General features: G+C 42.0%; 2 protein-coding genes across 3 annotated transcripts in view; both read left to right on the top strand.

Annotated features, from left to right (window-relative positions):
• The window catches only part of LOC134224460 (uncharacterized), a 346723-nt gene that overhangs the window by 82417 nt on the left and 247952 nt on the right, over positions 1 to 16354 (top strand). The window lies entirely within an intron of this gene.
• On the top strand, positions 5645 to 15378 carry LOC134221880 (uncharacterized protein K02A2.6-like). The gene is made up of 3 exons (XM_062701049.1): positions 5645 to 7514; positions 7625 to 8266; positions 14382 to 15378. The coding sequence occupies exons 1-3, from the start codon at positions 7177 to 7179 to the stop codon at positions 15376 to 15378; spliced, it is 1977 nt and encodes a 658-aa protein (XP_062557033.1). The 5' UTR covers positions 5645 to 7176.

Here is a 16354-nt window from a genome sequence, read left to right as displayed (position 1 = left end):
GACTAGAGGCCTGAATAAGAGAAACGCGGATAGAAAATATGACTCTGCCAACACTGCATTCAATCTTCTTCATCAAAGAACAACACATGAAAAGGAAGAAATGGTTTATGTAGACAAAATCTCACAATCCGCTATTTTAAGTGTCCACACCACCTAACAATAGAATCCAATAAACAATGGAATTTTATTTCATAATCTATAAATGACTTGTATATATTATTGCAAACTAATGTAAAATACATTCAATTATGTTTATTTAAAAATTGCATAAAATCGAATTTGGACGTTTTCAGTATTTGAGCCAATATTTTGGCTGCTTGACAGGTCTCCTTCTCGATTGGCTGCTGTTTTTGACGGTTCGATTGGCGGCATATGCCTATCCGCGTTTCTCTTATTCAGGCCTCTAATACCGACCACCCCAGTCCAATCCTTGCTGCCTCCCTCACGCCTTTTCCATGGCATGGCGATCAATCCCGATACAGTGTTGACCCGATTTTGTCACTCCCCGATTTTGTCTACCCCCGATTTTGTCTACCCCCGATTTTATCACGTTTTCGACCCGATTTTATCACGTCCCGATTTTATCACGTTTTCGACCCGTTTTTGTCACCCCAAAACATTTGGTCATTCTTTTTATTTTCGTAAATAATACCACAAACAACTTTGATTTTCATGAAATAACTTTCACCGCCTGTAGTTTATTACGAACGACTTCTGAGTACCTGGGAAATATTCTATAAGCAATTTCGACAAGAAATAACGGGTACCGTTCACGCATTTGGCCTTTCCAAGGCATAACATGGTTCATATTTGTGGAATGAATGAAAAAATTGAATTTTTTTTTCCAGTTTTGTCACATACCCTGGTTTATCACCTCAAAATTCACCAGGGGGGTGATAAAATCAGGATATTATTGTAATATCGATATCATCGTCCGCAAATCGCAGGAGCATATGCGATCTTGTGACAATGGTACCGCTTCTTTGCACACCAGCTCCTAATCGCTCACTCGAGCACTATATTGAACAGTAGATGCAAGGGTGCATCACCCTGCTTCAATCCATCTAAGGTAAAAAATGATGTCGAAACTTACACTTGATTTCGATCCGTCCAACGTTACTCGAATCTGCCGTATCAGTTTCGCCGGAAAATCATGTTCTACCATAATTTTCCATAATTCATTCCGTTTCACTGAATCGTACGCCGCCTTGAAATCAATAAACACGTACTTGACTCGACTTAGTCACTGAAGACGGCCTTACTGTTGAGGTCGAAATACGTATCTGTCAAGATACAATTAAGTGGTGGAATTCAATGGGATTGTATAAACTCGTCTTATGACAGGTGGTTTGATCCGTTGTTGATCGGCCCTCACGAAAACCTGCCTGGTATTTGCCGACGAAGGACTCTTCAAGCGGTCTCAATATGTTAAGGAGGGTTGTAATTGGCGCGCTCCAGTCAGTGCCCTTTCTTAAAGAGAGGACAAACGAGGCCGTCCTACCAGCTGGCAGACAATTCCTCGTCTTCCCATATTTTCAACATAACATTGTGTAGAATTTCACAAAGCTGCTCACTGCCTTGTTTGAGAGGTTCAGCCGGGAGATAGTCCTTTCCCGCAGCCTTATTGTTTTTCAGCTCTTTAATAGCTTTTGTAACCGCATCTGGTGTAGGCATCTACGCAGCTCGTCCATCGTCACTAATATTTATTCTGTTCATCGATGCTTCGTCACTTCCACTATTCAACAAAGTTTCGAAGTGTTGCTTCCACCTGGCAGCCTCTTCGGTATTATCTATCAGCAAATTCTTTTTATGGTCGTTGCATATGCCGGGAGATGGCGCTGTCTTTCTCCGCACATCATTGACGGCTCCTGGCAACGTTCTTCTCGTCGTCCGCCCATACATACTCTAAAAACTGTGGCTAGGATTGTACATCCGAACTCAGTACGGTCTCGACAGATAAAGTAGGACTCAAACAGAGCCTGGACTTCCTCCCTTCAAATTTTCTCATGAACACTCAAATACTCAAAACACTGCAAGGGCTTCCGATTCTTCAAAAAAGCTAACAGACATATGGGAGCTAAACTCTCAAACCTTCCTTAAATTTAAATGACTCTTAATTCTGAAAATGCTCAATTTACTAGAAGAAACCCTGCTTCTTCATAACTCAATCATCCCGCAAGTATTGATCTCCATTCGCGAATACGAAGGTAATGCTTCTACTCACTCTTATGGCAAAACCTCATTGCTATCTGTCAGACTGTGCGTGCAACATGGCCACCATCAGGGATTGAATTCAAAAGAGAATGGAAAAGACTCTCACCTATCATCTCTGTATAGGGTAAGACGGTATAATATGCTCCCCCTAAGGCAATACCTATGAAAACTTTTTACTTTTCAGCGTAATTTATGCAAACTTTGTGTTAGTTGGTAGTTCAACTAGTCGCAAATGCATTACACGTAATAAAGCTTTTTTGAAGAGTCGTGAAAAACTGGATTTCAAAAAGTGCCAGGGCAATACGCCCCACCGTAATCAAACACGTTTCATAGCCCTTCATTAGTATTTTGTCTATCCCATAATAAAAAGGTTATAAATCCTTATGTGCTTGACATTAAACAACCAACATTAGTCCATTTAAGCAAATGTGAATTACATTTCAATATTGTCCATACAATTTGGAAGCAACTACTGCAGCCTCGCTGCGCTTGTGTACAATTGGTAAGGGCATACCGTCCTGCCTACACCAGACATGTGACAAATAGTAGAATAACTTACCGAACGAGTCCCCTAGAATCGGTTACCTTAATAACTTTCAACTCAATTCCAACATCGAATGACTTGTTGCTCCACCTGGGCTGTTCGACGAACTCGCTGAAGAACTGGATGACTGAGACATGGTATGGGTTCTATCTCATCTGGGAGTTTTTCAAAATGGCTTAGACATGTTCGGGAGAAGCATGTTTCAGGTTTTAGCGCCAGTATCTTGAGTAAAATGTTGGTAGGGTTGTAGGTTGATTCATATTTTCAAATGGTGTTTTGTATGTAGTGCTCTGATCCAAACAACTTGATGAAAAATAGAAATTATTATTTCCTTCTTTAAAAATTTTCGCCATGAGAGCGTGAAAACACGCCTTTCCTGCACGAGGCCTACTATTCCACTCCTCTGGGGGGTAAAAGATACGAAGATCTTCATGTAAAAATTTGTGTTATCTTCATATTTCAACAAATTTCTGGACAAATCTTTTAAAATTTCCTGACGATAAAATGCAATGAAATGTGGTCACGCTGATTCACGCCTTCTCTGGTTAAAATGACTCCCGGCAAATTCACGACAAGCGCCGCCTAAGACTGACACAAAGGCCAGAAGAAGCTCAGTAACAGTCTGATGTCCGTATAAGTGTGTGGGTGTGAGAGAGACCTTCCATTTCAGTGTATAATGAACTCAATATTTGTCATCCACCCCTGCGCATAATGCACTCAATGAGTGCTACCGCAACAGCGCCTTTCAGACAGACAACCTTAACTGTCTCCTCTCTTTCGAGTGCTGACCGCCATACAGGTAAGATGTGCGACAGCGTCTACTCAGGTGGATCCTTTTCGGCTTCCATTTTGGATATTCACAATGGCGACCGTACGACAGGTGTTGCGATATTTGCGCAACATCAATTCAGAACCTTTTTCCGAAAAGGATCCACCTTGAGCAATCAGGCAAAGATATATTCTTTTTTTAACCCATTTCCCGGTGAAAGCCATTCAAAAGAAGAATCGACTAAAGAGAACTCTATTTTTGTAACGTCGAACAAAATGGCGAAGTGAAAAATGTGCTAACGTGTTGAAGTAAACCTTTGTATAAAAACGAACTAGTACAATCGTGTATAAAAGAAGAACATAGTCGCCTATTCTGAAAGCGGATACTAGTATCGCGCACCAAGCGGACATAAGTGTCGCGCACTTAACTGCGGATCGAAGAGATCGCGCATCACGCGGACAAAAATTGTCGCGCACTCCAATAGCGGATCGAAAAGATCGCGCATCAAGCGGACAAAATGGTCGCGCAGCCAACAGCGGATCGAAAAGATCGCGCATCAAGCGGACAAAATGGTCGCGCAGCCAACAGCGGATCGAAAAGATCGCGCATCAAGCGGACGAAATTGTCGCGCACCCAATAGCGGATCTTAAAGATCGCTCATCAAACGGACAAAATGGTTGCGCAGCGAATGGCGGATCAGAAAAATCGCGCATCATACAAACGAACACTACCTTGCATTTAATACCGAACCGAAAAGATCGCGCATCAAGCGGGTAAAATTGTAGTAAATCGGATAAAATTGTGCAAATGCCAAGATCAAAACATACATTTATTTTGAACAAACATACCATAACACGAATTCTGCCTCGATGCCCCTCCAATTCTCTTTGTTTTGTTTTTTTTTTTTGGTTACCGTATAATACTATCACGAATACTTGTCGCTTTCATTACAGAGAGTGTTACATTGAACTGAGTGTGCTGAGTGCAAGCCAGTCGAAATGGCAAACGAAGGCAAATATGTCCGACCAGTCGGTTCCCTATCCGAAGAGGGAGAAATTTTGAACGACGAGGAGGAGAATTTGATCGTCGGTGGCGACTCAGCTAGCAGGAATACGTCTACAGACCATCAAGCCGATTCAAACAGTGATAGTGCTGACCATTGGCGTAACTACAGGGGGGCTAGGGGGGCTATAGCCCCACCTAGAATCAAGTTAGCCCCCCTAGAATTCCTACGACTTTGCATGAGTATGACAAATATCTAGCGTTCATCTCTCTACAATATTTAGACAATATGAAAAAGACAATTGTTTAACTTGAGCAGGAGACTTGCCAACATAACACTTAAAGATGCATGGCATTTCTGAAAGGATTGTCAAGAGAAACCTTTCGATTTTGTGATAGCTGAGTACAACTTATCGTATGCCTGTAATAGCAGACATTTTGAAGGCATTTCTTTCTGCAGATTTCTCTGGTAAAGTATTCAAGCGATGTTGTTGCTATTTCCCGAAAACTTTGAATTTCCAATTATTTTGATAATCCGAAAAAAAGTTCCATAATCCTTGAAATCCTAAAAAAGCTCGGTAAACCCTGAAATTTCAAGGAGAGGTAACTAAAATGTAAAAAGACAGGAACACAGTCTTCGACCAGAGATCGTACAGACTGAGCACTTAAACATTTAGCATGAGACAACGGACACGACACATAACACCCAGTGAACCAGTGGAGAATTTTTCGATCACGAAAAGTTTCCTCCTAACCGTGGGGAATCGAACCCATACTCCCCAGCACATGCGTCTAGACGATTGACGAAGCTAATCGTACGGCCATGAAGCCCACAATAACTTGAAATTATTTCTAATGGATATGCTAAACTCGAAAGCCATATGTACCTAAAGCTCTTAAGTTTTTACGTATAAAAGTTATTGGGAATCCCACGACATTTCTAGATTTTTATGTCAGAGCTGTTCAAGTCGTCGCTGGATGTATTGAAATAGCTGTTTGGTAGGACAACTTGCGGTCAGTTGAACAAAAACAATAACTTTTTTGTGTTTGACTGTAAGAATAGAAAAAAAGTTAGCCCCCCCTAGAATTTTTCCTTAGTTACGCCAATGGTGCTGACGACACCAGTAGCAGCTCAGACAGCGAAAATTACGTTTCTGACATCGGTGACAGCAACGCCACAGAAAAGGTCACGTGTATTACTAGCCCATCACCAGGCACAGCTTCTCAGGCTTCGAACTACATCGAATCTCATCTCATTCCTGAAACTGTCTCGGTTGGAAATACCAGTAGCGATATAACAGAACAAGCAAGAAACACGGAACGAATGGACCGGATGGAAAAAATGATCGCTGGCATAAATGAGGCTTTGATGCGTTTTCAGCCCACACCCAGAACCACTCCCAGTGAAAATCAGGACAACAGCTGGAACCTATCCAACGATGTCAATTCTTGCACAAACTCCAGCGGAAGTAACTCCTCCAGCATTCGATGGGAACATATAAAACCGTTTCCTAGTGGCATCGCTGCCAACAAAATGTGGGAGGAGTGGAACCGCTACCTCGAAAATTTCGAGATTGCAGCTTCGCTCAGCAACATGAATGACCCGGTAAAAAGGACACAATTGCTGTTTCTCTCAATGGGTAATGAACTACAAGAGATAATTAAAGCTGCTAAACTACGACCAAGCTTGACCAACTCGGACTGCTATCGAATCTTCGTCGAAAATATCAAATGCTACTTCCGTTCGATGACAGACACTGCCGCCGAACACGAAGCCTTCTCTAGAATGAAGCAAGAGAACGGCGAGGCCGCAGTCGCTTTTCATGCGAGGCTAATGTGCAAGGTGCGCTCGTGCAACTACAGCACAGAAGACGAAGATAGATTCGTACGAGCACAGTTACTAAGTGGATTAAAAAACCGGGAATTGGTTAAGCAAGCTCGCACATACGGATACGAGACTAATTTTATTGTCCAGTCAGCGACGAGAGATGAGGCATTTCAAGCCGAGACAAACCGCCCGGACCCTTTCGAAGTCAACAGACTACATCGTTCCAAGTCGTACGATCGGAGTAATCGTAAGCGGCCAAACGCAAGCTCTAGAAATATGGAGACATCGAGCAAACGAATTCGTGGAAATACACCGACCCAGTGGACAGAAGAACGCCGTTCCAGATGTGCGCGATGTTTCCTGTACAGCCATGGTAACGGGCAATGTCCGGCGCTAAACCGTAATTGTAACAAGTGTGGGAAGCGCGGACATTTTGTTGCAGCATGTCGCCAGAAACAACTGAACACCATGCAGTATGATCGCAGAGAAAGATCCATGGACAGTACATCATCGAGAGAACACGAATACGAGAATGCCAAGCAGGTACTTAAAGAATAATCTTAACTGACGATGTTCACTTCTTTATCTTTTGTTTTGTTCTAATAAAGTTGAATTCATACTGATACACATATTCTTGATTATTATTGAACGCAGGAAGTTAATGCACTATCCTTAGATGACGTCTTGATAGACTGCTCTGTCGGATCTTCCAGTCCTATAAGCTTTTTAATAGACTCGGGTGCTGATGCGAATATCATTGGTGGGAAAGACTGGGAACAGCTTGAACGTGAGACCAGACAAGGCGTAGCAACGATTGAAATGATTGGCCGTAATTCAAGGAACAAATTCCACGCATATGGATCACAGGATCCGATAGTCATCGAATGCAGCTTCAAAGCTAAAATCAATACCATTAAACCATGTTCATCGGAATTGATCAAACCTGCTATCTTTCACGTCGTACTTAGAGGGAAAAGATCCCTCCTTGGACGGTCTACTGCAAGCGACATGGGACTGCTACTTATCAGCAACAGCGTGAACAGCTGTGAAAACGAAGGAATTTTCCCGATAATGCCAGGCGTAAAAGTGAAGTTTAGTGTCAACCCGAATATTCCACCAACTAAAAACGCCTACTACAATGTGCCAGCAGCATACCGGTGAGTGAAACCATATTGTAACAAAAATACTTTTAAAACAACATGTTATCAAAAATTATTGAGTAATAGGTACATCAATGTAATAGAATCGTCTTTGATAAAATTTACAGAGAAGCCGCAAGGCAAAGACTGCACGAAATGGAATCGCGCGGAATAATTGAAAAGGCCACTTCCGCTCCGACCTGGATAAGTGGCATGTCCGCTGTGGCCAAGGGGAGCAACGACTTTAGGCTCGTAGTCAATATGCGCGCTCCCAATCGGGCCATAAACCGTGAATACTATAGGCTACCATTGCTCGATGAGATGAGAATAAAACTTAACGGCGCCAGGTTTTTCTCTAAACTTGATTTGAGTAACGCCTTTTACCATCTCGAGTTATCAGAGGAATCACGAGACCTAACTACATTCCTAGCCGAAGATGGGATGTACAGGTTTACTCGCCTCATGTTCGGCGTTAATTGCGCGCCTGAGATCTTTCAGCGGGAGATGGCTCGCATTCTGAAAGACATCGATAACGTCATTGTATTCATAGACGACATTCTCATCTTCTCCGATTCGCTGGAAGGTCTTCGAGCAACAGTTGCTAAAGTGCTACAGATCCTGAAAGATAATAATTTGACGTTAAATATGAAGAAATGTGAATTTGACCAAACCAGGTTGAAATTCCTCGGCCACGAGCTTGATTCCGATGGGTTCCATATCGATCATGAAAAGACCAAAAGTGTACGCAGCTTCAGAGAACCTACGACACTGTCAGAACTCCGTAGTTTTTAGGGCTCGCGTCATTTCTCAGTCCTTATATTGCGAATTTCGCAAAGATCTCGAGCCCACTATGGAACGCTACTACATCGAAGTCGTGGTTATGGGATCACGAACAAAGCGAGGCATTTAAGTTAATCAAGCAGCGGATTATAGAATGTACGATATCATTAGGTTTTTTCTCTGAACACGAAAAGACCGTCCTATATACCGATGCATCACCGGTTGCTTTAGGAGCTGTCCTGATTCAAGAAAGCGATAATCATGATTCAAGAGTAATTAGTTTCGCGTCAAAGGCCCTAACACCTACCGAAAAAACTCAAAGGTGCAGCCCAATCGGGTTGTACGCAAAGGTGACGTAGGACTACGTAGCTATACGAAATGGAGGGTATTTTTCATCATAACTTGTATCAATTTATTAGCATTGTGCAAACTGCTCGGAGGTCAACCGAATCAAGAAACTGAAAACATCCCAGTTGGATGAACCAGCCGTGGAAAAGAAACGACTCATCGGCCGCATCGCCACTGAAGCCACTCGTCTATCTTTCAGTGGATATCATCAGAATCCTAGAAGACATTATGCTCACAAATGTCCGAAATAATGGAAAAATAAGCAAAATCGGTGGTGGCGCGAAACCAAACACAAATATATTAATTTGCAACGTTCGACTTCCACCGGCGATGGAAGCATACATGCATCGTTTTCTATAGCGCTGGTGGCAAAGTGAGCGGGACTTGAAGAATAAATTACAAACCGTCCTTTTCAGGACTTAAACTATTCATCCAAGAAGAGGTTTTGAACGTTGGGAAAATTGTTTACCCAGACAAACAGACTGTTCAGCTGTTTAAACGACAATGATGATTTTGGAAAGATTTATTGTTTTTAATAATGCGCCATTTGAAAAACTAAGGCAGCTAAACGTCAGTTTTCACTAAGGTGGCGTCTTCATCGATTTGGCCGTCGTCGACGGAAAGTGAAATTTTCTGGCAAGATTCATTGGTTTTGTTTCGTTAATCATTAGAAATGATATCGATTATTTTTCGGGTTACCATCGTTTGGTGACGACAGAAAGTGGCCCTTTTTTAGCACAACCACAAGCGCGCGTCGGAAGGAGATGATGCAATGAGTTTGTTCAAATGGATGGCGTCAGTAGCAGTCAAATGGAATTTCCTCACAAGATTTTGATTATGTTTTGTTGTAGTTGAGGATTGAAAAGCTCCATTATTGGAAACATAACGGTTCTTTACAGTACCATTATTTTACACAAGGGTAGTTTAATCCGGGATGCAAGAATGTTCATCAAAGTCCAAAATTAATAGTTTGGCGTTGACAGAAAGTTACCCTTCGATAGCAGAATCATAAGCGCGCGTCGGTGAGTGACAACGCAACAAATTTGTTCGAATGAACGATTCCAGCAACCGAACTATCACGCCAAACGCCGATTCCACCGAAACAGTCCATTTTGCAATCATCCCTTTCTGTTCAGAAGATGCTGGTCCTGAGAAGGACCAATTTTGTGTCCCCAATGCACCTTTCCAATAACTAACTGCAACCCAATGCTCGTCGAAACTTTAGGGTTAGAATTCCACTTCGTGCTGTTATTGTTCGACGACCACTCGATGAGACGCCACTCATCGCCAGACTAAGATCGCCACTGCATAGCACGGGATCGAAACAGACGTCATTTTTGTAATCAACCCTTTCTTCACATAAAATGCTGGTTTGTTGAGGTTGAATGACGACCATCAATGCAAACTTCCACCACAAATTCAATGGTTTTCCTTTAAAAATGCTACCAGAGCGCCTTCGTGCTGCTGTGTTCGCTCCGCTGCATCGGCATAGCGCGTCGAAGGGAGATGATGAAGTAAATTTGAATGGATGCTAGGTATCACTAACAGCAACCAAGCTACCACGCCAAACCCGATGCCACCGAAACAGTCCATTTTCGCAATTAACTCTTTCTTTTCGTAAAATGTTGGCCCTGAGAAGAACCAATTTTCTTTTCCCAATTCCCATTCCAATAACTAACTGCATCCAATCGCTTGTGTAAATTTGCAGCATTGCCACACTGCCACCCACTTCGTGCTGCTGTGTCCGCTTCGCTGCATCGAATGTCGAACCGCCTTCTGTGGAATTCCGATCAAAATGGCTCGCGCGCGCCGAACAGCAGCTTTCTTGTATTTAATAAATTAAACCCGTAAGCCCCGCCCCTTTGTGAGCTGATATGGTGTAAATATAATGTGCACTCATAACGATTAATGAAGGGGCGGGGCTAATGGGATTACTTCATTAGATATAAGAAAGTTGCTTTGCGGCGCGCGCGAGCCATTTCGATCGGGATTCCACAGACCGTTCGGAGAATTATGAATTCTAAGAATCCAATGAAACATTCTCGAAAGATTCTGAATTTGGTTATGAGATGTTGTTTATCTAAGATGCGTGTCGTTGCGAGGAATGACAACAGAAATTTGACTCAAGACGAAGTTTCTTCATATTACCAAACATTATCTCTTGACATCTGTCTGTCCAAGCGACGTTCACTAATGGGTAGTTGCTGTATGTAGATAGTTTTCACAAAGGTGGCTTCTTCATGGATTTTATACAAAAGAAAGTTGAAACTTTCTTCAAAGTTCAAAACTCAATCGTAAATAGCGAATTTGATAGCGCGTCGGAGGGATATGATGTAGAAAATTTCAATGGATGGGATCACTAACAGCAACCAAGCTACCACGCCAAACCCGATGCCACCGAAACAGTCCATTTTCGCAATTAACTCTTTCTTTTCGTAAAATATTGGCCCTGAGAAGAACCGATTTTCTTTTCCCAATTCCCATTCCAATAACTAACTGCATCCAATCCAATCGTGTAAATTTGCAGCATTGCCACACTGCCACCCACTTCGTGCTGCTATGTCCGGTTCGTTGCATCGAATTTCGGACCGCCTTCTGTGCAATTCCGATCAAAATGGCTCGCGCGCGCCGAACAGCAGCTTTCTTGTATTTAATAAATTAAACCCGTAAGCCCCGCCCCTTTGTGAGCTGATATGGTGTAAATATAATTTTCACTCATAACGAATAATGAAGGGGCGGGGCTAATGGGATTACTTCATTAGATATAAGAAAGCCGCTTTTCCGAGCGCGCGAGCCATTTCGATCGAGATTCCGCAGACAACGGATCGTTCGGAGAATGACAAATTCTAAGAATCCTATTAAATTTTCTCGCAAGATTCTGAATTTGGTTATGAGATCAATCGTAAATAGCGAATTTGATAGCGCGTCGGAGGGAGATGATGTAGTGAATTTTAATTAATGGGATCACTAACAGCAACCAAGCTACCACGCCAAACCCAATGCCACCGAAACAGTCCATTTTCGCAATTAACTCTTCCTTTTCGTAAAATGTTGGTCCTGAGAAGAACCAATTTTCTTTTTCCAATTCCCATTCCAATAACTAACTGCCACCGAAACAGTCCATTTTCGCAATTAACTCTTCCTTTTCGTAAAATGTTGGTCCTGAGAAGAACCAATTTTCTTTTTCCAATTCCCATTCCAATAACTAACTGCATCCAATCGCTTGTGCAAATTTGCAGCATTGCAACACTGCCACCCACTTCGTGCTGCTGTGTCCGCTTCGCTGCATCGAATATCGAACCGCCTTCTGTGCAATTCCGATCAAAATGGCTCGCGCGCGCCGAACAGCAGCTTTCTTGTATTTAATAAATTAAACCCGTAAGCCCCGCCCCTTTGTGAGCTGATATGGTGTAAATATAATGTGCACTCATAACGATTAATGAAGGGGCGGGGCTAATGGGATTAATCCATTAGATATAAGAAAGCCGCTTTTCCGCGCGCGCGAGCCATTTCGATCGGGTTTCCACAGTCAACGGACCGAAACGGAGAATTATGAATTCTAAGAATCCAATGAAACTTTCTCGAAAGATTCTGAATTTGGTTATGAGATGTTGTTTATCTAAGATGCGTATTGTTGCGAGGAATGACAACAGAAATTTGACTCAAGACGAAGTTTCTTCATATTACCAAACATTATCTCTTGACATCTGTCTGTCCAAGCGACGTTCACTAATGGGTAGTTGCTATAGGTAGATACCCAGGTAACCAATAAGCATTAAAGTAAGCACTATAGTAGCATTATACTGGCATTGCATATGCTCCGTGCTGTATATAAGCATTTCGAAAACTTGGCTGTTCTAAATAAGCATTCTCAAAGCCATCATGAGAGGCATAGTTTTAAAATAGCATTCTGAATGCACAATGTTGTTTTTCGTTAAGTGCAATGGAACAGCTACATTAGTGCCACTTTAGGGCCTGTAGTGTTCATACGTCAAACGTTTTCCAATATGGAACCATATAGCGGGGACTATTTGTCCAATGAACTTACATTTGAAAATAGAAATCGGTACGTGCAGAATGTTTTTTCCATTCCGACCATTGACAGGAGTACTTGTCGTTAACCTAACCCTACCACTAATTACATAGTTTCGCTACATTTTATTATTCCATTGCACTATTTTTGATGGAAGCATTAAAGCAGCACTACTGTAGCTGGTTCATTGCAACTGGCTATGACGTTTGTGACAGTTACATTCTGAGATGAGTTAGATTAAGTTTCAATGTTCCTGAAAGGGGATTTTGTTTATGTTTGGCAAAATTATTTCCGCTACCATCTCTCTCTTATGGGCCAGCTGGTAAGGGCGATGACAACTACAGCGTCGGATGGCAAGAGCCGCGAGTTCGAATCCCGCTCGAAGAAAGTAAAAAAAATTATGTTCCATTTCAAATATGAAAATAACAGTAACTATATAATATGAAAAAAAATATGTAAAAAAAGAATTAGAAAAAAATGCCATTAAAAACTTTTTTATTGTTTTAAAATTAAGCATTTATTCAGCATTTCGGATGCTGAATAAATGCTACTCAGCGAAATTTCTACTTTATCGATAAAGTAGGATTGAGCATTTAAGCAGCCATATATTGGGCCAAAACCTGCATTAAAATAGCATTAAAGGCGACTATAGGGCTTATTGGCATTTAATGTTTTGCAGTAAAGGCGCATATAATGCCACTCAAATGCTTTATATAATGCTTACTGGTTACTTGGGTAGTTTTCACAAAGGTGGCGTCTTCATGGATTTTATACAAAAGAAAGTTGATCCGAAATAAACTTTCTGCAAAGTTCAAAACTCAATCGTAAATAGCGAATTTGATAGCGCGTCGGAGGGAGATGATGTAGAAAATTTCAATGGATGGGATCACTAACAGCAACCAAGCTACCACGCCAAACCCGATGCCACCGAAACAGTCCATTTTCGCAATTAACTCTTTCTTTTCATAAAATGTTGGTCCTGAGAAGAATCAATTTTCTTTTCCCAATGTTCCTTTCCAACTGACACCACAATTTGTAATAAATATTCAGCATCGGCACTGGCGGTGCGGAATCGCCACAGTACTATTTTTATGGTCAACCTTTTCTTCATATGAAATTCTGGTTCGTTGAGGTTGAATAATCTGCAGCAACACATCGAGGACCACCACCAATGCGATGGATTTTCTTTGAAAATGTTATTAGCGCCTCCGTGATGCTGCTCCGCTACGATCGCTTTGATGCGTCTGCTATGCGTAAAATCTTGTTCAAACTGAGGATTAGATCCAAACCCGCAAGTGATTGATTTTTGATGTCTGTGCTAGTGATGCATGTACGTGATTGGTTAGTTTACCTATTTCTAAACTTTTTATCTATTATCGATAATAAATAGTTAAAAATCAGTATTTTCAAATAAATACAAAGAAGCGTTGACTCATCCTTGATCGAATGGTCCAAAAAAATTGAAAATCCATCGAGAAACGGCTTAGATATTAAAGTTTAAAGTCTATCATATTTTCGTGACGGTCCCAGATTTTCGCAATCGTAAAGTGTACCCCAATATAGAAAACACAGACGTAGTCCTACGTCAAAAAGTATCCACAAAACCAAAGGGAAGCCCTAGCGGCGGTTTGGGCAGTGGAACATTTTTCGTACTTCTTGCTCGGTAGACGCTTCACGCTCCGTACCGACGCTCAGGGAATTACTTTTATTCTTAACCGCACAAGAGAAGAATCTAAGCGAGCACTGACACGGGCCGATGGGTGGGCACTCCGATTAAGCCCGTACAACTACGACGTTGAGTACGTCCGCGGTAGGGAGAACATCGCAGATACATCTTCGAGACTCTACAATGGAGAAGATGAGTCTTTCGATGAAGAAACGAGTCCGTGGGAAATTGCGACGTTAGAAGCGAACGCCGTTGAATTCTTGACGGAAACGGATATCAAAATCAAAACCAGCGAGGACGACGTGCTATTGAGGGTAATAAGCGCAATCGAATCAGGGATTTGGTCTAAGGATCTGCGAAAATACCAACTGGTTGGGAGCGATTTGGCCATCCAAAACGGAATCGTCATCAAGACAGGTTGCGCTGTAATACCCTTGTCTCTTCAAGTACGAGCCTTGGAAGTTGCGCACGAAGGTCATCCATCCATTGCCAAGATGAAAAGCATTATGCGGCAACGCGTATGGTGGCCTGGCATGTCGGGAGATATTATGAAGTGGGTTGAATCATGTAAAATATGCTGCTTAAACGGAAAACCGGAAAAGCCTACACCGATGGAGAGAGTGTTTGCTCCAAAGACCGCATGGGAGTCCATCGCAATGGATTTTAATGGGCCGTACATAAAATATGGTGGCATTCTGATCTTAGTTATAATTGACTATAGATCTAGATTCATCATCGCTCGGCCTGTAAAGTCCACAAAATTTGAATGCGTACGGAAAGTTCTTGATAGTGTGTTCCAACAAGAAGGCTATCCAAAAGCTATAAGAACAGATAATGGGCCGCCGTTTAATAGTACTGACTTTGCGGAATATTGCAAACAGCGGGATGTAACACTCACATTCTCTACACCTCTTTTCCCGCAGCAAAACGGACTTGCAGAGAGCTGCATGAAATTGATAAATAAGGCTATGTGTACTGCCACCTGTAATAGCACTAATTACATTGACGAACTAAAAGCGCCATCAATGCTCACAATGCTGCAGAGCATAGCGTAACTGCCGTACCACCTGAGGAAGTCATGTATGGCCGCAGGATCAAGCGAGGATTACCCTTGATCCATCGCGGCACATCAACATTTGAACCAGAACAGCTGGAACGCAAGGACCTTGAAGGAAAACTCAAAGGAAAACAACGAGAAGACGAGCGACGCGGGGAACGGAAATGTAGGGTCACTCCAGGAGACCAAGTGGTGATTGAGCGACACAATCGCACAAAAGGAGATCCGCGGTTTTCTCCTACACGGTATACTGTCGTCGAGCAACGCAATGGTAGTCTGGTCCTGAACAGCGAAGATGGAAAACTGGCTAAGCGGCATGTGTTACAAACCAAAAGAGTTGGTCAATGGCGTGAACAGAATGAACAAAATGAGCCTGGGATTTCCAAAAACGTCGTCCACCGAAATGACAAAACACAAACAGGCACTTCTACAACTCGACCGACCCGCGATAAGAAGACACCTTCGTTCCTGAAAGATTACGTCCGTATGGTTGAAAGAGAATAAGAAAAAAATACAACAACAGCAATGTAATAATACCAAGAATCAGAATTCCTTTTAGTTACTCAGCTTCTTTTACATTACATATAATAATAAAGTTGTTATTTATCCAAGCATCAATGACTACAGCTGTTACTAAGGTGACGAAAAGATAGATTTTAAAGCGTATTAGTAATTTGGAAAATATAAACAAAAATCGATGACGTATATAAATGCACGGTCTTGAACGGGAGCACGCTTCGCCGTTACACACACAGTTATAACTATCGTAATATTGTAAAAGTTGTTATTCCTCCCGTTCGTTAATACTTTACCGTGAAATTTGATTGTCAGATGAAAAGGCCTTTTTCTGACATTAAAGTGGAAACGGTTAAATAAATCTACTCCAAATTAAGATCAAATAACCATGAAAATTCTTTAAAAGGCCTTTTGAGTTGGGTATTTGCACGCTGATTGCATCTTACCAAATTTGAAAA

The sequence above is a fragment of the Armigeres subalbatus genome, chromosome 3 (genome assembly GCF_024139115.2).
Source record: "Armigeres subalbatus isolate Guangzhou_Male chromosome 3, GZ_Asu_2, whole genome shotgun sequence".
Lineage (NCBI taxonomy): Eukaryota > Metazoa > Arthropoda > Insecta > Diptera > Culicidae > Armigeres > Armigeres subalbatus.
Note: the sequence above shows the minus strand (reverse complement) of the source record. Positions and strands in the feature narration are given on the sequence as shown.